At 48.4% G+C, this 17,497-nt stretch overlaps 1 protein-coding gene and 1 long non-coding RNA gene across 4 annotated transcripts; one reads left to right on the plus strand and one right to left on the minus strand.

Annotated features, from left to right (window-relative positions):
* Positions 1-1,003: 1,003 nt before the first annotated feature.
* LOC112673953 (uncharacterized) lies at positions 1,004-13,160 on the minus strand. 3 transcript variants are annotated; one of them, XR_003145153.3, is made up of 5 exons: positions 12,980-13,160; positions 8,382-8,483; positions 2,412-2,579; positions 1,997-2,116; positions 1,004-1,312 (listed from the first exon to the last, which is right to left on the minus strand). It is a non-coding gene; the product is annotated as an uncharacterized LOC112673953 (long non-coding RNA). The 3 variants fall into 3 exon arrangements; XR_007405581.1 differs by having other exon boundaries at positions 2,412-7,283; XR_007405582.1 differs by having other exon boundaries at positions 2,412-7,286.
* On the plus strand, positions 10,568-11,946 carry LOC112673952 (SWI/SNF-related matrix-associated actin-dependent regulator of chromatin subfamily E member 1-like). Its single transcript, XM_049100462.1, has one exon. It carries the CDS (start codon positions 10,685-10,687, stop codon positions 11,741-11,743), a length of 1,059 nt encoding a protein of 352 aa, XP_048956419.1. The 5' UTR covers positions 10,568-10,684; the 3' UTR covers positions 11,744-11,946.
* Positions 13,161-17,497: the final 4,337 nt, after the last annotated feature.

The following is a 17,497-nucleotide window of genomic DNA, read 5'->3' on the forward strand; positions in this document are numbered from 1 at the left end:
AGGTTCTAGTCTAAGGAAATTTTCAAAGATATGCACAAAGATTTATGTAAAAAAGATATCAACAAGAAAACTAGTCATGAAAGAAAAAAAAATCCATTAAAGCAAAATATCACATAACAGGTTGCGACATAGCCAAAGAATTCTATACTGGGCCACTGTTGGAAAAAGATATTTTTAAAAACACATATTGGGGATCCCTGGGTGGCGCAGCGGTTTGGCGCCTGCCTTTGGCCCAGGGCACGATCCTGGAGACCCGGGATCGAATCCCACATCGGGCTCTCGGTACATGGAGCCTGCTTCTCCCTCTGCCTGTGTCTCTGCCTCTCTCTCTCTCTCTGTGACTATCATAAAAAAAAAAAAAAACACACATATTGGCCTTTGGAAAATGTTCGTGTATTAAGCGATGGGGGAAGGGGAAGCAAGATACAAAATTATAATATTCACTATGATCCAAATTATCTTAAAAATGAATACATTTGCAGAGGGAAAAAAGGCCAAAAGGTTAAGAGTGGTCATCTTTGGAAGGTATAATTACAAATGATTTCTATTTGCTTCTTTAAACTTTTCTATATGCAACAAGGTGGAAAAAATGTAATTATCTTAAGAACTGGTGCCAAAACTCCTCTCGGAAAGAATCTGGCTTTGGGCAAACAGCTTGATTTGTACATGGGCTAGAAGCTGAATCCTTGAGGGCCTGGCCCAAGGGGAAGCCAATATCAGGCCCAGCTCCATCTCAGAGCAATATAGTGGGGGTCAAAGAGCAGGGGAGGCTTGGAGAATGTAAACCAGAGGGGAATGCAAAGAACTCCTGGTGAGGAAAAAAAAAAAAAAACTCCTGAAGAGGGCTTTGAGTGTCCTCTGCTTTGGGGATAGAAGGGCCAGATCATGTCACCTGGAACTCTGAGAAATCATGTCTCCCCTGCACCCCAGCTGACATCTCAGCAACTTGTATGTTCCAAGGATTCTACAAAAACAGATATTGCTTCTAAAATCAGAAAGAAAATTAAGGAAAATAAAGTCTCCTTTATTTTTTTTTTTTCTGACACACACAGAGAGAGAGAAAGTACACAAACAGGGGGAGCAGCAGAGGGAGAAGCAAGCTCTCTGGGGAGCAGGAAGTCCGATGTAGGGCTCCATCCCAGCACTCTGGGATCATGATGTGAGCTGAAGGCAGCTGCTTGACTGATTGGGCCACCCAGATGCCCCTAAGTCTTCTTTATCTCAACCTGGAAACCGCCTTTCTGGAGCCATCCCCGATCACTCCCCATCTGAATCCATCCAGAACGAGTTGGCTCTGTTCTTCCCCTGCAGCCTGAAGGGAGTAAAGATGGTGCTCACTTCCCTGGTCGACCTTAATTCCTATCTGGTAGCATCTGGGTTTTCAGCTAATTTCAGCCCACTTAGAAAAACCCTATCCAGTTTGTGGGGTTTTCCCACACTTACAGAACCAGTCTCCTCATGTCACCCTCACAGCCCTCACCAGCTGGCGTTTTCTCCTGGAAGATCTGAGCCCCAGCTCCTTGGGGCTCCTCCTCCCAGCTTCTAACTTCTGGAGCACACCCCCCCCCCATGATGCCTCGGTGTTCAGTTTTGATCTTTCCAGTTTTCTGATGACCACCTGTCCCTTATATGAAACACTTGCTATTAAAGTAGCTGCTGTGGTTTCTGCCTCCCGATTGGCCCTGACAGAGAGACTGCTGCAGAGTATCATCTTCCCCCACTGAGTTCCTAATGGATGATTTTACGGATGCACCTGTTAGATTTCCTCCTGTGATGGTGGAACATAGCTCCCACCTGTCTAGAGGTTGTTGGGTCCTGTCTTCCACCCCATTGACTATCCCCCCCAATCTCACTCCATCTACCTGTGTGCTTAACTAACCTAGGGTCCTCATCCAAGTCCCTAATTAAAACACAACCCAGGATAGAGACCTCGGTACGCCACTGAGGACCTCCCTCCCTTTCCCCCAAAGCACCTGCCAAGAGGCTTTGCTCTCACCTGGGTACTCGAGAATCACACCGGAGCTGAGACATGTGGAAAGCCATCTATGAGTCATCCCGAAACTGCAATCCAGCACAAGTGGGGCATGGTGGCGTCAGCTGGCACCGCCAGGGCTGCCTGCGGGGGGAATGGGCCTCCACAGTGAGAACCTGGCATCTCCATGACCCCAGAGAGCCATGCCTCACATCAGGAGCCCCTGGGCCTCTTTCCCTGGAGCACATTCACCCAGGTCCAGTGTTTACGCTGTTTACTAACTTCACAGCAAAGTAGCAGCACAAATAATATCAAAGGCCTATTTTGTAAATTGCATGTAAATTATATAATTTTCCCAGGAATGATTTTTACATCTAATTAGCACAAATTGTCCTACCCCCCCCAAAAAAAAAGTTGCATGCAAAAATAGTTTTGGTACCTTTATTAGAAATGCTTCCTTAAAAATGGAAATAAGCAATCTTGCAAATCAAAGGGATTCCAAGGTCAGGCTTAGGAACCCCAGCTTCTCTTGGGGAATCCAGGAGGTGCTTGGAGGAGAGATTTCATTGAGTCGAGAAAGAGAGGCCCACCAAAGGTGGTCTCATCTCTGGGGTTAGGGAGTTGAACCCCAGAAGAGAAAGAGACATAAATACTAATCAGATATATCCTTTATGTCAGGAACCAGGCCCTGGGCTAAACACCCCCCATAGGTAACGTCCTCTTCGAGGCTTCATCCAGGGCAGTTGTCCCCACGCAAGGACTTCTGGGCCCAGACTCCTTTTTTTTTTTTTTTTTTAGATTTTATTTTATTTTATTTTATTTTATTTTATTTTATTTTATTTTATTTTATTTTATGAGAGACACAGAGCGAGAGAGAGAGATGGGCAGAGACACGGGCAGAGGGAGAAGCAGGCTCCATGCAGGGAGCCCGATGTGGGACTCGATCCCGGGCCTCCAGGACCACAACCTGGGCCGATGGTAGCACTAAACCCCTGAGCCACCCGGGCTGCCCCCTAGATTCCTTTCTATGTCAAGGCTCCCTCCTGAGTCCCCTCATGCCAGCAGCAGACAGGAAAGGGAAGGAGAAGATGTGTGCAGAATGCCCACTCTCTCTTAACCACCTCAACTCAGAGGTGTTCTCATCACTTCTATATTCCACTAGTAACAACTAGTCAGAACCAAAGGGCAGAGGGAACAGAGCTAGAACAGTGAGCCTTGGAAATTCCTGATAAGCACAAGACACGGGCACTGCTGACTCTGCCCCAACACTCAGCACAGGACCAGGTCCTATAGCCTTCTCCCCATAGACAGGGGTTGGCTCCATCTGTTGGTTGGATTCCTGGTCCAGACTCTGCTGAGAACTCCTCAGCTGACCATCCGCCTAGAAAGGCATGTCATTTCTGTTTAGGGACTCTGGCTGCCACAAGATCACATTCACCCATCTACAAAGCTGGCTGTCAGATGGGCTCAGGCCAGGCCTGCCTCATCCCTGGGACACCTGTCAGGGTGAGGCTCCTGGTTGCCACCCACGGCTCTCCATTCCTCCGCCCTGCTTGTACCCCACCACTGAGTCCTGTATCCATTACTTAGGACTGTTACAAATGGAGGGGCTTAAAGAAACTTATTGTTTCACTGTTCTAGAGTCCATGATCAAGACACAGGCAAAGCTGGTGCCTCTTGAGGGCTGTGAGGGGGAATGCAGCCCGGGCACCTCTCTCCCTCAGCTTCTGGCCCTCTACTAGCAATCTTTGGTGTTCCTTGGCTTGATGCCAAGCCTTCAGCTTCCCTTGGCATCCTTCCTCATACCATCCTCCCTCTGTGCCTGTCTCCATGCCCAAATTCCCTTTTTATAGGTACAGTCATACTGGATTGACCTTGTTTTAACTTGATTATCTGCAAAGACCCTATGTCGGTACTAGAGAGGGACTTCAACACTGGCAGGGAGGATAGTGGGGATAGGGCACAATTCAACCCACAACAAGGTCCCAGCATGCTTTGAAGTCTTAGCTGAAAATACCTTGACACCCCTGGGCAACCCCACCTGCCCAATAGTTAGAGAGAAGGGAGAGGGCTCTTCTGATGAGAACACCCCCACCTCCCATCCTCAGGCCCAGAATGAGTGGCTACAGGAGGCAGGTGTGAGAGAGGAGGAATTCAAGCAGCCAGACTCAGAGTCCTGCAACATCAGTAGCCTCATGACAACTAATAATTATTAAGTTATTAATAAGGATTGATCCGGATCCCTCCAAAGATTACAGAGGAGGCTAGCTCCTAGCATGAAACAGATGGATAAAAGCAACTCCGAAGAAAGCTGCTCACTAGCCTGGGGACCAAGTGGCCCAGTGTCACCTTCTGGGGCATATGGCCTCAGAAACAGACCTGGGTGTGAATCCCAACCTGCCACTTTTGGGCTAAGACACCTCAAGCAAGCCCATCCCTTCCTACCAGGATTGAGCGAGTGTTGCATAAGAAGCATTTGCCAAGTGCCCACGCAGAGGGTTGCTCTCTAAGTGTTTGCTGAGGCTCACAGGGAAAGTTGGAGGCTGGAACCTTGCTGAAGCCTGAGCACAGAGTCAGGGCCACACGAGCTACAGAATGGTAGAGTCATTGTACATAATTTGACAGAAGTCTGCATAGGACTTCTTGCTGCTCATTGATGGCTGCCAACCCTGAGCCAGTAACACCTAAAATAGACACAGCGTGGTGGTAGAGTTGACAACACAGATACACACACAGACACACAGACACAGACAGACAGAGAGACCAACACACACACACACACACACACACACACACACATTGCTGCCTGGGTTTCAGAGCCCCGAGCCCATTCCAGGCCTAGGGCCATCGTTTCCCTTCTACCCTATTTCACTTTTCTTCTGAGGCTCTCAGAACCTCCCCTTTGGAGGTCCTCAGCAAGTTTATATTTGGGAATAATTGTAACGTAATTTGATACATAATTAGGGCAGGATAGAAGACTGCGCTTTTAACTACCCATACATCCCCATCTCATTTAAATAATTCCTAATATATCCAAGCAGGCTGCCTTGCACGGCACTGATGTGTATTGAGCTGAGGATAATGAAATAAGGGATGGGCGAGGGGAAATGCTATTTCAGAGTCTGAAGATCACCAATTAATGACATGAAAAACCGAGAGGGACTCTGTTCGCTTAATGTCCCCCCGGGCAAGGCACAAATGCAGACCCCTCCCGGCCTCCCCATTCAGCATCCCCAAGGCAATTAAGAGAAGCCAGAGGGACGATGTAGGCGGGGAGAACAGGGACAGAGGGGACAGGGCTGGTGCAAGGATGGCCCCTGCCACCACCGCCAAAATAACCATTTCCACATCCCAAAGCGCCTCCACCCTGACCCAGCTCCCCCTGCTGCCTCCCCTCATTCTCCACCACACATTGATCGGGCACCTACTGTTTTATGCCAGCACTGAGGTCTAGCCATAGATTCGCGGGCCCTGTTCTAACGGAACAATCCACCCACTCAGCCACCGGCTCATCACAGCCCTTGATCCTGAAGGACCCTCGGTCCCTCTGCACTTTCATCCCAGGCCACCAGCCACTCACTGAGCTCTAACCTCACAAGCTCAGGGGCTTTGCACATGCTGCCCCTCTGCCTGCACACCGCCCTCACTCCTCCCTGGCTGGTTTCTGTCCATCCTCAGGCTTCACTTACATGCTCCTTCTTGGAGAGGCCTTCCCAGACCCCCTGTCATTCACCCCAGCATCCCATGTATCTACCTCATGGCACAAACCACAAGATATAACTTACATATTATATTCCCAAGCTCCAAGCAGCAGGGACCATGTCATATTTTCTCCTATGTAGCCTAAGCCTAACACAGAACAAGCACAGAGAAGGTATCAGTGCAAACGGTTCATGGGTGTTGAATGGATGATTCTATGAAAGAGAGAGAGGTGGTAAGCAGCACTGGCCTTGTGCTCCTGCTTAGTGCACCCCCTCCAACCTCCTCCATCACATGTTTCTCTGAATACCCCACCACCTGGCTCCTCGGGGAGGCTCATACCTCCTACTGGTGGCTTTTCTCTCAGTTACCCAAGACCTCTGCATTCCCGCCACCTGTACCCCATCAGCCAGCTCTGGGACATTACAGTGTGGCTTCTCCAAGTGTGATTACTAAACAGCAAGGCGCCACCATCGTGTGGAGAGACAAGGGGTCTGAGTTGGGGCTGGAATGGGTCAATGAGCATAGCTTCTGGCAGGAGCGAGATGTGGTCGCACAAGACAGAAGTCACATCTTGGAGTGGAAGCCCAGGCCAGCTAGGCCTCAGCAGCTGGGCTTTGGGGATGGGCCAGGAGAGAGCAGCTAATGGTCCTACACTCTGAGCTGTGCTAGTCTCTTAACAGAAACAAGAGATCCTCCAGCATCTTTATGCCTCTCCACCCCTACCACACACACACACACACACACACACACACGTTTTCCCAGAACTAAGGCCTCTGCCCACAGCGCTAGGTGTGAACTTGGCATCCAGAAAATACTTGCTCCATCAACACAGCCCACAGGACTCCCAAAGGGGAGAATTGGGGGATTTCATTTTTCTTCCAAAAGGCCTCTTAGCAGATTTGTTTGACTCACGTGATCTGGATTCACATCCTCTCTCTGCAAGGAGCCTGGCACGGGGGTGACTGAGCTATCCCACAACCCAAGATGGAATATAGGCCAAAGTGGTTCCTGCCTGGGAACACAGCTTTATCCCCCTGTCCTCACTCATCTGCCATCACCCTGGTGCCTGCTCATGGCCAGGGCATGGGACCACTTGGCAAAGCATCCTGGGATGCAAGATCCAACATGTTTATCCTCCCTGACCTCTTGCTCTGTCCTCACTAGCCTGGGAATCTTGGCAAGCACCTCCAAGGTCATTAGCTACATTCCTAGATAAACACCAGGGCCCCACACGCTGGAAGCACTGCGTACCTTTAGGACAGACTTGTTCCCCATTGCCAGCCTCTCTGTGGACCAGACAGACCACAAAGTCCAGGACAGACCCCATCTTAAACACAGGACCCTAAAGACCACCACAATGAACAGTCAACACATCAGACCTCCTCCTCCTAGCTTTTCAGTTCAGAAAATGTGCTCAGCACACAAGGGTTCCCTCCAGGCCTGGGCAGCACGGTGGAGGGCTGGGAGCTCCAACTTGGAAACCAGACTGCTTCACTCCAGACCCAAGCTCTCTTGCTCCCTGGCTTTGTGGCCTTGGCTCATCACTTCCCTCTCACCGCCTGGCTCTTCACTTGTAAGTGGAGGTAAATGCGATGCCTCTTTCCAAGAGCTGCTGTGAGATCAAATGAACGCAAGTTTGAATTAGTCCTCAGGTTAATACCTCAAGTTAATGTCCTGTTTTGCCTAAAACCATCCCAGATTTAGCTCTGAAAGTCCTGCACCCCAAGAACACCTCACTCTGCCAACAACAAACAGGGGTTATCCCCCTAACAAAATATATGTGTATATTTATATATGAGATGCCTGATGTGTAGCAAGTACTAAATAATATTTTTTTTAAAAAGGAGGGAGGACATCTGGGTGGCTCACGTTGAGCGTCTCTGCCTTTGGCTCAGGTGGTGATCCCGGGATCCTGGGATGAGTTCCACATCGGGCTCCCCGCAGGGAGCCTGCTTCTCCCTCTGCCTATGTCTCTGCCTCCTTCTGTGTGTCTCTCATGAATAAATAAATAAAATCTTTTTTAAAAAATTAAATAAATAAAACCCCCTGAGCTGGGCATCGGTGACATCACCTGCCAAAATGTGCTCCTGCTCCCACTTGCCCAGCCCACCCCCCCGCTTCCATGGCAGTCTCACAGATTGATGTGGGGCCAGGCTCCCCATTCAATGCCTGGAGCAGGACTTCCCAGACCCCCGTGTGAGGCAGACCCCTTCCCCTGCTGGCCTGGGACGCCTGGAGGGGTCCCCGCACCCGGAAACATCCTGTCCAGTGGCCCCTCCTCTGGCGTCAGAGTCTTTCTGCTCCAAACAGATGGGCCCCCGGGGGCCACCCCCGCAGCCTAGGGAAGCCCCAGCCCCTTTCACACTCAGGTAAAACTTTAACCAGAGGCCTTTGGCGGCGCACTGGGCCCTGCACTCCCATTCAGGGTATGATAAATGGCTGCTGTCACAGCGACATGAATGCCAATATTGAAGAGCCCCGCTCTCTGTCTCCCTCCCTTTCAGGCTGCCAACTTCTTCTCTCTTAAGCCACCGGGCGTCATTCACGTGTCACCTTCTACTGAATGCCCCCCAGTCAGAGACCCTTGCTCCCGCTGCCCCCGCCTCCCACCTGCCCACCCCACCCCCTTCTCCTGCTCCCCAAATCCTCTCCTTTCCCATCCCTCCTCCAGCCCCAACTGGCCCCCATCCCAGGCCAGGAAGCTCACACTCGTGCCCCTATCATCCAGGCTGTCGCCACCAGGACAACTGAGCCCAGGCACAGGAACTCACAGCTCTGTCCCCACAGCTCTGGCACCATGTCAGCATTCCTAAAGGGAAGGAAGGCAAAAATCAAACAGGAGCCCCAAAAAGTAAATGAGAAGAGAACAGAGTCATAGTTCCCTAATACAATGGTTTTTACCCCAAATGCCAGACTATTATAATGGGCTGAGTCCAGGTTGTGTTTCTCTGGGGAGAGGAACCAAAGATTCCATCAGATTCTCCAAAATGGATCAAGGATTGCTGCTCAGAGGCTCTGCTCATCCCAGGAGGGGGCCTGGCAGCACTGGAAATCGCATAGCTGCTCCACGCTATGGTATCAAAGCCACACTGTTGAAGTAGACAACCCCACTCCTGAGGCCTCCTCCATCCAAGTGGCTCTTGACCCTCACCGATGGCATAAGAGGGAGCCACACACTGGACAGCCAAGGACAAAGGGGCCCAGAATCCACCACGGAAAGGAACACGGTGGTGGGTTCTGGGCATTTCTGTAGCGGGGAGAAATGCTATTTTTTTGGGGGGACAGGAAATAGCTGCGTGCTGGCCTATCTTTGTCAGAGCCCTTGTCAGCCCTGAGACTCGTCGGTCCAGTAGCCGAGGAAGCCAAAGATATGTTCCATACATCAGGGGCTGCTAAGTAAGCTACCTCGTCGGCATGTTAAACCGAAAGGTGTCTTTCATTCAGAAAAGTGCTGCTCATTTCATCACTGAGATGACTTTCAAGAGGCTTCCATTTTGGTGACAAATGGAGCTGTATGGCAAGGGATGTGGAAAGAGTATGGTGACCTCACAAGAGCCAGGGCCCATCAAGACTACCTTCCAGTGTGTCTGCACCTGCCCTGGGGACCAGAATGCCAGGGGCTGTCTTGAGACTATTTTTGCATGTTATAAACCTCTGTACATTGTGAGAAATACCTGAGGGCACACGTGAGACTTTGCTAAGTCCACTGCTCCCCAGAATTCACACAATGCAGAAGGAAAGGAGGGCCTTCCCTCACTTTCCACTGGGTCTTCCCTCCACCTCAAACGGGGGAGCCACCCCTGAGGTAAAAGAAGTACCACATAAAGGGATTCCTGGGTGGCCTCGTTAACCTTCCAACCCTTGATTCCAGCTCAAGTCATGATCTCAGGGTCATGAGATTGAGCTCTGTGTCTGGCTTCACGGTCAGCACGAAGTCTGCTTGAAATTCTCTCCCTCCCTCTGTCCCTTCCGTGGCTCACACTGTAAATTAATTAATTAATTAAATCTTTATTTAAAGAAGTGCCATACATGGGCCTACCATAGGATATGGCTGGCCCCTGGTGGTTTCCCAAATACAGGGCTGAGGCAATGGACATAGCCCATGTAATGCCCTCCAAAATAGAATTCTATGGTCAAATACATTAAGAAAACACAGCTTGTTAAAACGCCTTTCTTAGAGAGCCATGATAAAGATTAGCTGATTCAGGGCTCTACAGAATCCTACAGTAAATAGACTTGATTAACCCAGGGCTTCCCAAACTCACTTGACAAATGCTGAGCCCTTTCTTATGCAGAATGACCATCAACATTCCAACAAATACACAAGGCACATCACCTACAGGAGCTCACCCTGTATCAATAATAACTCCAGCTAAGTGTAATTATTATACCATTAGACAGATCAAGGTCGTGAGGCTCTAGAAAGTTGAGTGGGTCCTCTTAAGTCTCCACAGATAGCACCCAGCAGAGCTGGGATTTGTCTGACTGCTAAACCAGTTACATGACCCTCTGACTTCTGAGCCATTGTGAGAATGAATTTATGAAACAGAGACACCATCCCCATCCCCAGAAGCAAGGAAAGACAGTAGCATTTTAGACAGACATAGAGCCTGCTCTGCGTCAGGAAAGGAAAAAGGATAGAAGAAGGTAAGATGCAAGAGTGGATTCTGAATGCTACCATAATCTTCCCCAAGGAGTCTTGCTTGTGAACAGTCTCATCAACAGTAGCTTCTTCCAAGCATCTTTCCAGTTGCCGCAATCTGGAGGTTTGCCCGAATTGTGATATATTTCCTGCAATGGTTTATTTCACCTCCTAATCAGGCCTGAGGGCTGCCAAACATAGACCAGCCTCTCTAACCCACTTCAAAAGAAGCAGACAGGTTGTGAGGAGGTCACACTCAGAAATCAGAAAGAGGGGACAAAGAGAAACGAGGCCGGAGCTGCGGGCGCTTTTTCTGCCCGCGGTGTCTCAGATTCATTCTTAAGGAACTGGGAACTTAATCTTCCAAAATGTCAAAAAGACCATCTTATGCCCCACCTCCCACCCCAGCTCCTGCAACACAAATGCCCAGCACACCAGGGTTTGTGGGATACAATCCATACAGTCATCTCACCTACAACAACTACAGGCTGAGAGGGAACCCGGGCACCAACAGCCGGGTCACGGCATCCTCTGGTATTACGATTCCAAAACCCCCAAAGCCACCAGATAAGCCGCTGATGCCCTACATGAGGTACAGCAGAAAGGTCTGGGACCAAGTAAAAGCTTCCAACCCTGACCTAAAGTTGTGGGAGATTGGCAAGATTATTGGTGGCATGTGGCGAGATCTCACTGATGAAGAAAAACAAGAATATTTAAACGAATACGAAGCAGAAAAGATAGAGTACAATGAATCTATGAAGGCCTATCATAATTCCCCTGCATACCTTGCTTGCATAAATGCGAAAAGTCGTGCAGAAGCTGCTTTAGAGGAAGAAAGTCAACAGAGACAGTCTCGCATGGAGAAAGGAGAACCTTACATGAGCATTCAGCCTGCTGAAGATCCAGATGATTATGATGATGGCTTTTCAATGAAGCATACAGCCACTGCCCATTTCCAGAGAAACCACCGCCTCATCAGCGAAATCCTTAGTGAGAGTGTGGTGCCAGACGTTCGGTCAGTTGTCACAACAGCTAGAATGCAGGTCCTCAAACGACAGGTCCAGTCCTTAATGGTTCATCAGCGAAAACTAGAAGCTGAACTTCTTCAGATAGAGGAGCAACACCAGGAAAAGAAGAGGAAGTTCCTAGAAAGCACAGATTCATTTAAGAATGAACTTAAAAGTTTGTGCGGTTTGAAAGTAGAAGTGGATATGGAAAAGGTTGCCGCTGAAATTGCACAGGCAGAAGAGCAGGCTCGCAAAAGGCAAGAGGAGAGGGAGAAAGAAGCAGCAGAGCAAGCTGAACGTAGTCAGAGCAGCATGGTTCCCGAGGAAGAGCCAGCTGCTAGTAAGACCCAGGAGAAGGATGACGAAAGCATCCCTATGGAGACAGAGGAGACACACCTTGAAGAAGCAACAGAAAGCTAACAGAACGGTGAAGAAGGCACGTCTACTCCTGAGGACAAGGAGAGCGGGCAGGAGGGGGTGGACAGTATGGCCGAGGAAGGGACCAGTGATAGTAACATTGGCTCAGAGAGCAACGGTGCAACAGTGGAGGAGCCACCGACAGACCCCACACCAGAAGATGAGAAGAAAGAATAAATGTTGCCTTGTTTTATGTGTTCTAAATACTTTTTTAAATGAAAAAAAATGTACTTTGAGTGAAAGAAAGAAGAAAGAAAGAAAGAAAGAAAGAAAGAAAGAAAGAAAGAGAAGAAAGAAAGAAGAAAGAAAGAAAGAAAGAAAGAAAGAAAGAAAGAAAGAAAGAAAGAAAGAAAGAGCTAGAGGTGAAATATCAAGGGGCAGGAGGCCTGGCCTGAGCCTAGTCTCTGAGGTCCTGCAGCAAACAGCTTTCAAGGTTTCCACCCATTGTAGGCTCCAAAAAGAGCTGCTGAGTAGCCTAACCCAGTCAACATGTGGCGTTCTCTTGCCAATGATTATGGGTCCAGTGATGATGGGCACATGACCAAGGTTGGGCCAATCCCTTTTTCCCTCTGTATTAGCTATCTAATGCTGTATAACAAATTATCCCAAAACTTAGTGGTTTAAAGGAGCAATAACCATATATCATATCTCAAGATTTCTCCAGGTCAGGAATTCACAAGGCCTGATTAGAACATTCCAGCTCAGGGTGTCTCTTGAGGTTGAAGCCTAATTTCAGCTGAGGCTGTCATCTGAAGGCTTGACTGAATCTGGAGGATCTGCTTCCAAGGAGGCTCACTCACGTGACAGGGCAGTACAGGCTGTTGGTGGGAGGCTTCAGTTCCTTTCCTTGTGGGCCCTTCCACAGAGCTGAGAGTCCTCACAACATGCCTGCTGGCTTCCCAATTAAGCAATCCAAGAAACTGTGGACAGTTGTAATGACCTTTACGACCCAGCTGCAGAAGTCCCACTACCACTTCCACTGTGTTCCCGTTGTTACGAACAAGTGACTAAACCCAACATTCATTCAAGGATAGGAAGATTAGACCCCACTGGTTTTTTGTTGTTGTTATTATTATTATTATTCAAGAGAGAGACATGAGCAGGGGCAGAGGGGTAAGTGGACTCCCCTGCTGAGTAGGGAGCCAGATGCAGGGCTCTATCCCAGGACCCTGGGATCATGACCCAAGCTGAAGGCACACGCTGCACTGACTGAGCCACCCAGGTGCTCCAAGATCTCACCTTTTAAAGAGAGGAAAGCTAATATCTTTCCACTCACAGTTCTTCTCTTTCCCTTGATGCATCACTCATCCTCAGCGGGAGTCCAGCACCTGTAGTCTTTTTGACATAATTAATTCCTCCATTGACTAAGCCAGTTTGAATTTGATAATGTGTTACTTGCAGCCAAAGGCACTCTGACAGACACAGGTTTTGAAGCAATTATGATGCAATGTGGTGAGCCCATAATCAAAGTATTCACAGTTTTTCACTGAGACAGCAAAAACAAAAAAAGAAAACAAAAAAAAATCTACTAACTCAGCTTGGTGAGGACCAGGAGAGGTGATCCCTGAACTACAATCACGATTGGAGTGCCAGTATTGCTGATTTGGGGTTTTTGGTATTTTGTGTGTGTGTGTTTTTTTTTAATTTTGGTTTTATTTTACAACAAGAATTGACTTCTATTTCTAGGCTACAGCCTTAAGATGAAGCGTTCAGGTGTCTCTCTTGATGAGTAATTCTAGATTTCTGTTACAAAAAGAAATCTCCCATTATTTAAAAAAAATGTCTTGACAATTCTGTGATGTCAATATGTGATTTCAATATCACATTTATATACATTAGAGACCTCAACCCTTATGAAAATCAAATGCAAAAAGAGGAAAATTTAGCAAATTGAACCTAAATCAAGACTTGCCTCATTATTATTAAAGAATAATCACCCTCACATTAGTGAGTTAACTTTAAAATATCAAGCTTAAGTACTAATTAACCTTCAGTTGACGCTTTACATAAATTTTATTGTGGTTACTTAACAAAGTAAAAATATCATTAATAATGTAACATGTTCAATGCTATAATCTTTCAGATACTGTGATTAATAGAAACCATTTCTTCAATTTTCCAAAATTGCCATTTTTAAATGATATTAAGCCTGGGGAGGGTGAGGGAGAGCAGAAGTCAGTTCATAGACATCCAACCAGGTCACACTGACACTGGGCAAATATCCTGAGGGCTGGGCCTGGTGACCACACAGTAGCTACATTGTCCATCAGAAAAGCATTTGGTTAGGGCATGTTAGGTTTAGGGCTCAAATAAGCATTCCTGAGTTTTTCTTGATACCTGCCCTAGCTGGTGACATGGAAAGAACCCCAAATCCAGATCAAATGGAACCAGGCACTCAGCACATGTCCTAGTTACCAAGAGACATGAGCAACCCAGTTCATTCTTCTCAAGAGAGGGGACAGGGGTCCTTCCCACAAAATACTGTATCCCAGCTACTTAGTATATTCCTGAGAACTGAGGAGCTATGGTTGTCATCATGGAAGAGTTCCCATGTGCCAGAATTTCTAAGAAATATTCCCTAGGCATTATTTTATTATATCTTCATAATGACCCTGAGAGGTAGATATGGTGGGGACTGTCACTGAGTGTCAATGCCCATGTGTTCCTCTAGACTTTTTCCACCCTGGCTGCTAGTTTGGGGTCATTAGGCAGAGCTGTAGCTAGTGGACCGTAGGTAGACATGATGGATAACACTCCCAGACCTAAGCCCCAAAACCAAGGTCTGCAAACACTTTCTGTGAAGGGCCAGGTAGTAAATAAGCGAGGCTTTGCAGGCCCTGTGGTCTGTCAAAAATACTCAGCTCTGCCACCGTAGAGCAAAAGCAGTCATTGACAACAAGTAACCTAATGAGTGTGCCTGTTCCAATAAAACTTTATTTACAAAACCAACCAGAGCCTACATTTGACTCATGGATGTAGTTTGCCAATCTCTGTCCTAAAACTAAATTCTCATTCTTGGATGGCTTAATACAAAGGATCCAACAGAGAGCCTTGAGGAGGCCTTAGGGGATGACAGAGCCACACAATGGAAGAGCCTAGGCCCCTGAGTCACTGCTGTAAGGGGGCCACCTAACCTTAATTGTACTATAACCAAAGCAAGAAATAACTTGCACTGTGTTTGAGCCACAGAGATTTGGGGATTGTTTGTCATGCCCTCTTGCATTAATTAACCTGATTAACAAAGTAGATTTAATTGTCTACCTTCTTCTAGCCCAGATAACTGTCTCTGTCGACTTTTGAAAGAAGCCGATTCAGTGACAGCCTACTAAGCATAGACCTAACTATGTATTATCCCTGAACTGGACAACAGCCTTGCATACACACAATACTGCAGCTTCTTTCATACCACTGGCCTTGGATAATAATTGTTCCTTTGTGGCAGCTAAGAAAGATGAGACTCCAAGAGGGAAGTGGTCCTCCCAAGTTTATAGAGCAAAGAAATACTAGAGTCGGGTCTAGGATGACCAACTCATCATGTTGGGACTTTCCTGTGTTTAGCACCCAAAGTCCCGCACCCATCCTGGGCAACAAGGCTGGTTGCTCACCACCCAGAACTCCAGCAGAGGTCTGACTCCAAAGCCCATACTCATGGCCTCTCAGAAAGGGGGATGAGGAAGGCCCAACTCGTCTTGGCCTGATCTTCACAGGAGGCCTCACATACCAGCACCCATTCCAGGTGTGCTAGAACTGGGAGGTCAGCAGGGAGCCATGTCATCTCCTCCTCCCTCCAGGCCTCAGGTCTCTTCCCTGAAGCAGTGAATCAGGCATGAATTTTAAATATACACTAGCTTGAGTGTGGAAGTCAGCCCTGACATCTATAAAATGGCACTAAATTCTGCTTTTATGAGCTCTTGCTACATTCTGTGGAGTGTTTTATCACACTCACTGGAAGTTTACTGAGGAGAGTTAATAACCCAAAAATACTGTGGCCTGCCCAGCTCTGGATTGAGGAGCAGTGGATCCCCCAGCCCATGATATCAGGGGAGCTATTCAAACTGATGCCATAGGCACCTCCGCATCCACCTGCGCTGTCTTACCCAGGCCCCGCCCACTGCTTCCTTCTTCCATCCATCCGTCCATCCATCCATCCATCCATCCATCCTGCCAGCTGCTCAGGGCCCAATCCCAGGATGGGTGCTCAGGTGGTCAGGAAAGGACTCTCTGCAAGGGTAGAATCTGAAGGTTGAGAAGAAGCTGCTCATGCCAGAAACGAAGGGAAGAGTATCCCAGGGAGAGGGAAGAGCATAGGCCAAGGCCCTGAATCCTGTGACACTTAACCCAGGCAGAGAAAGACTTTCCGGAGAGGAGAGGAGAGGAGAGGAGAGGAGAGGAGAGGAGAGGAGAGGAGAGGAGAGGAGAGGAGAGGAGAGGGCCAGGACAAATCTGTGAACAGTCTGGAAGAGACAGGCAGAGGAGGGAACATCCAGAAAGGAAACAATAGAACAGAAAGCTGGGAGCGAGAACCAGGCTGGAGGGAACCAGGCCTGGGCAGGCAGGGGGCATCTCAAGAAGAGAGAGCCCAGTGGTGTTGCATAGTACAGAAAAGCTGAGTAAGAAAACAAAGGGGTCCCTTGGCTTTGACAATGTCAAAGTCACAGATATGTGCTGAGTGCCTACTGTGTGCAGGGTTCTGTGCCAAGTTCCAGAGAAGCAGATAAAATAAAACACAGTGGGGGTGCTTGGGTGGCTCAGTTGGCTAAGCAGCTGCCTTCAGCTCATGATCTCAGGGTCCTAGGGTCGAGTACCACATCAGCAGGGGGCGGGGAAGGGTCCCTGCTCAGCGGGGAGTCTGCTTCTCCCTTTCCTTCTGCCCCTCCCCACCCCTGCTAATGCACACACTCTCTCTCTCCCTCTTTCCCAATCTAATAAAGAAATAAAATCTTTTTTAAATAAAAAAAAAAAAACACGAGGTTTAAGGAAGGAGAGGGGGGAACAGAGAAATATTCAAATAATTAGTGACCTGTGTTTGATGCTGTGGGATCCCAGAAGAGGGGCAGAGTAACACTAGCTGGGGAGTTGGTGGTTCTTGTGAGAAGACAGCACAGCTGATTTGGGCTGTGAGGAGTGAACAGGAATTTACTAGATCAGTAGAGAGAGGAAACACCATGGGCCAAGCAGCAGAGGCCTATGTTCAGGAAGGCACGAGGTTCCTTACCCTGGGAGATCAGAGGAGGTGAGGCTGGGGTGGAGGGAGGTGGGGAAGGACCTCCCCAGCCCTGTCAAGGAGTCCACATTTATTCTCTAGCAACAGGGCAGCGTGGAGAGAGACAGCATCCAATCTGCACTTTAGAAAATAATCTCAGGGATCCCTGGGAGGCGCAGCGGTTTAGTGCCTGCCTTTGGCCCAGGGCGCGATCCTGGAGACCCGGGATCGAATCCCACGTCGGGTTTCCTGCATGGAGCCTGCTTCTCCCTCTGCCTGTCTCTGCCTCTCTCTCTCTCTCTCTCTCTCTCTGTGTGTGTGTGTGTGTGTGTGTGTGACTATCATAAATAAATTTAAAAAATAAAAGAAAATAATCTCAGGGGCAGCCCGGGTGCCTCAGCGGTTTAGCGCTGCCTTCAGCCCTGGGCCTGATCCTGGAGACCCCGGATCGAGTCCCACATCGGGTTTCCTGCATGGAGCCTACTTCTCCCTCTGCCTGTCTCTGCCTCTCTCTGTTTCTCTCATGAATAAATAAATAAAATCTTTAAAAAAGA

The sequence above is a fragment of the Canis lupus genome, chromosome 24, assembly GCF_003254725.2.
Source record: "Canis lupus dingo isolate Sandy chromosome 24, ASM325472v2, whole genome shotgun sequence".
Taxonomy (NCBI): Eukaryota; Metazoa; Chordata; class Mammalia; order Carnivora; family Canidae; genus Canis; species Canis lupus.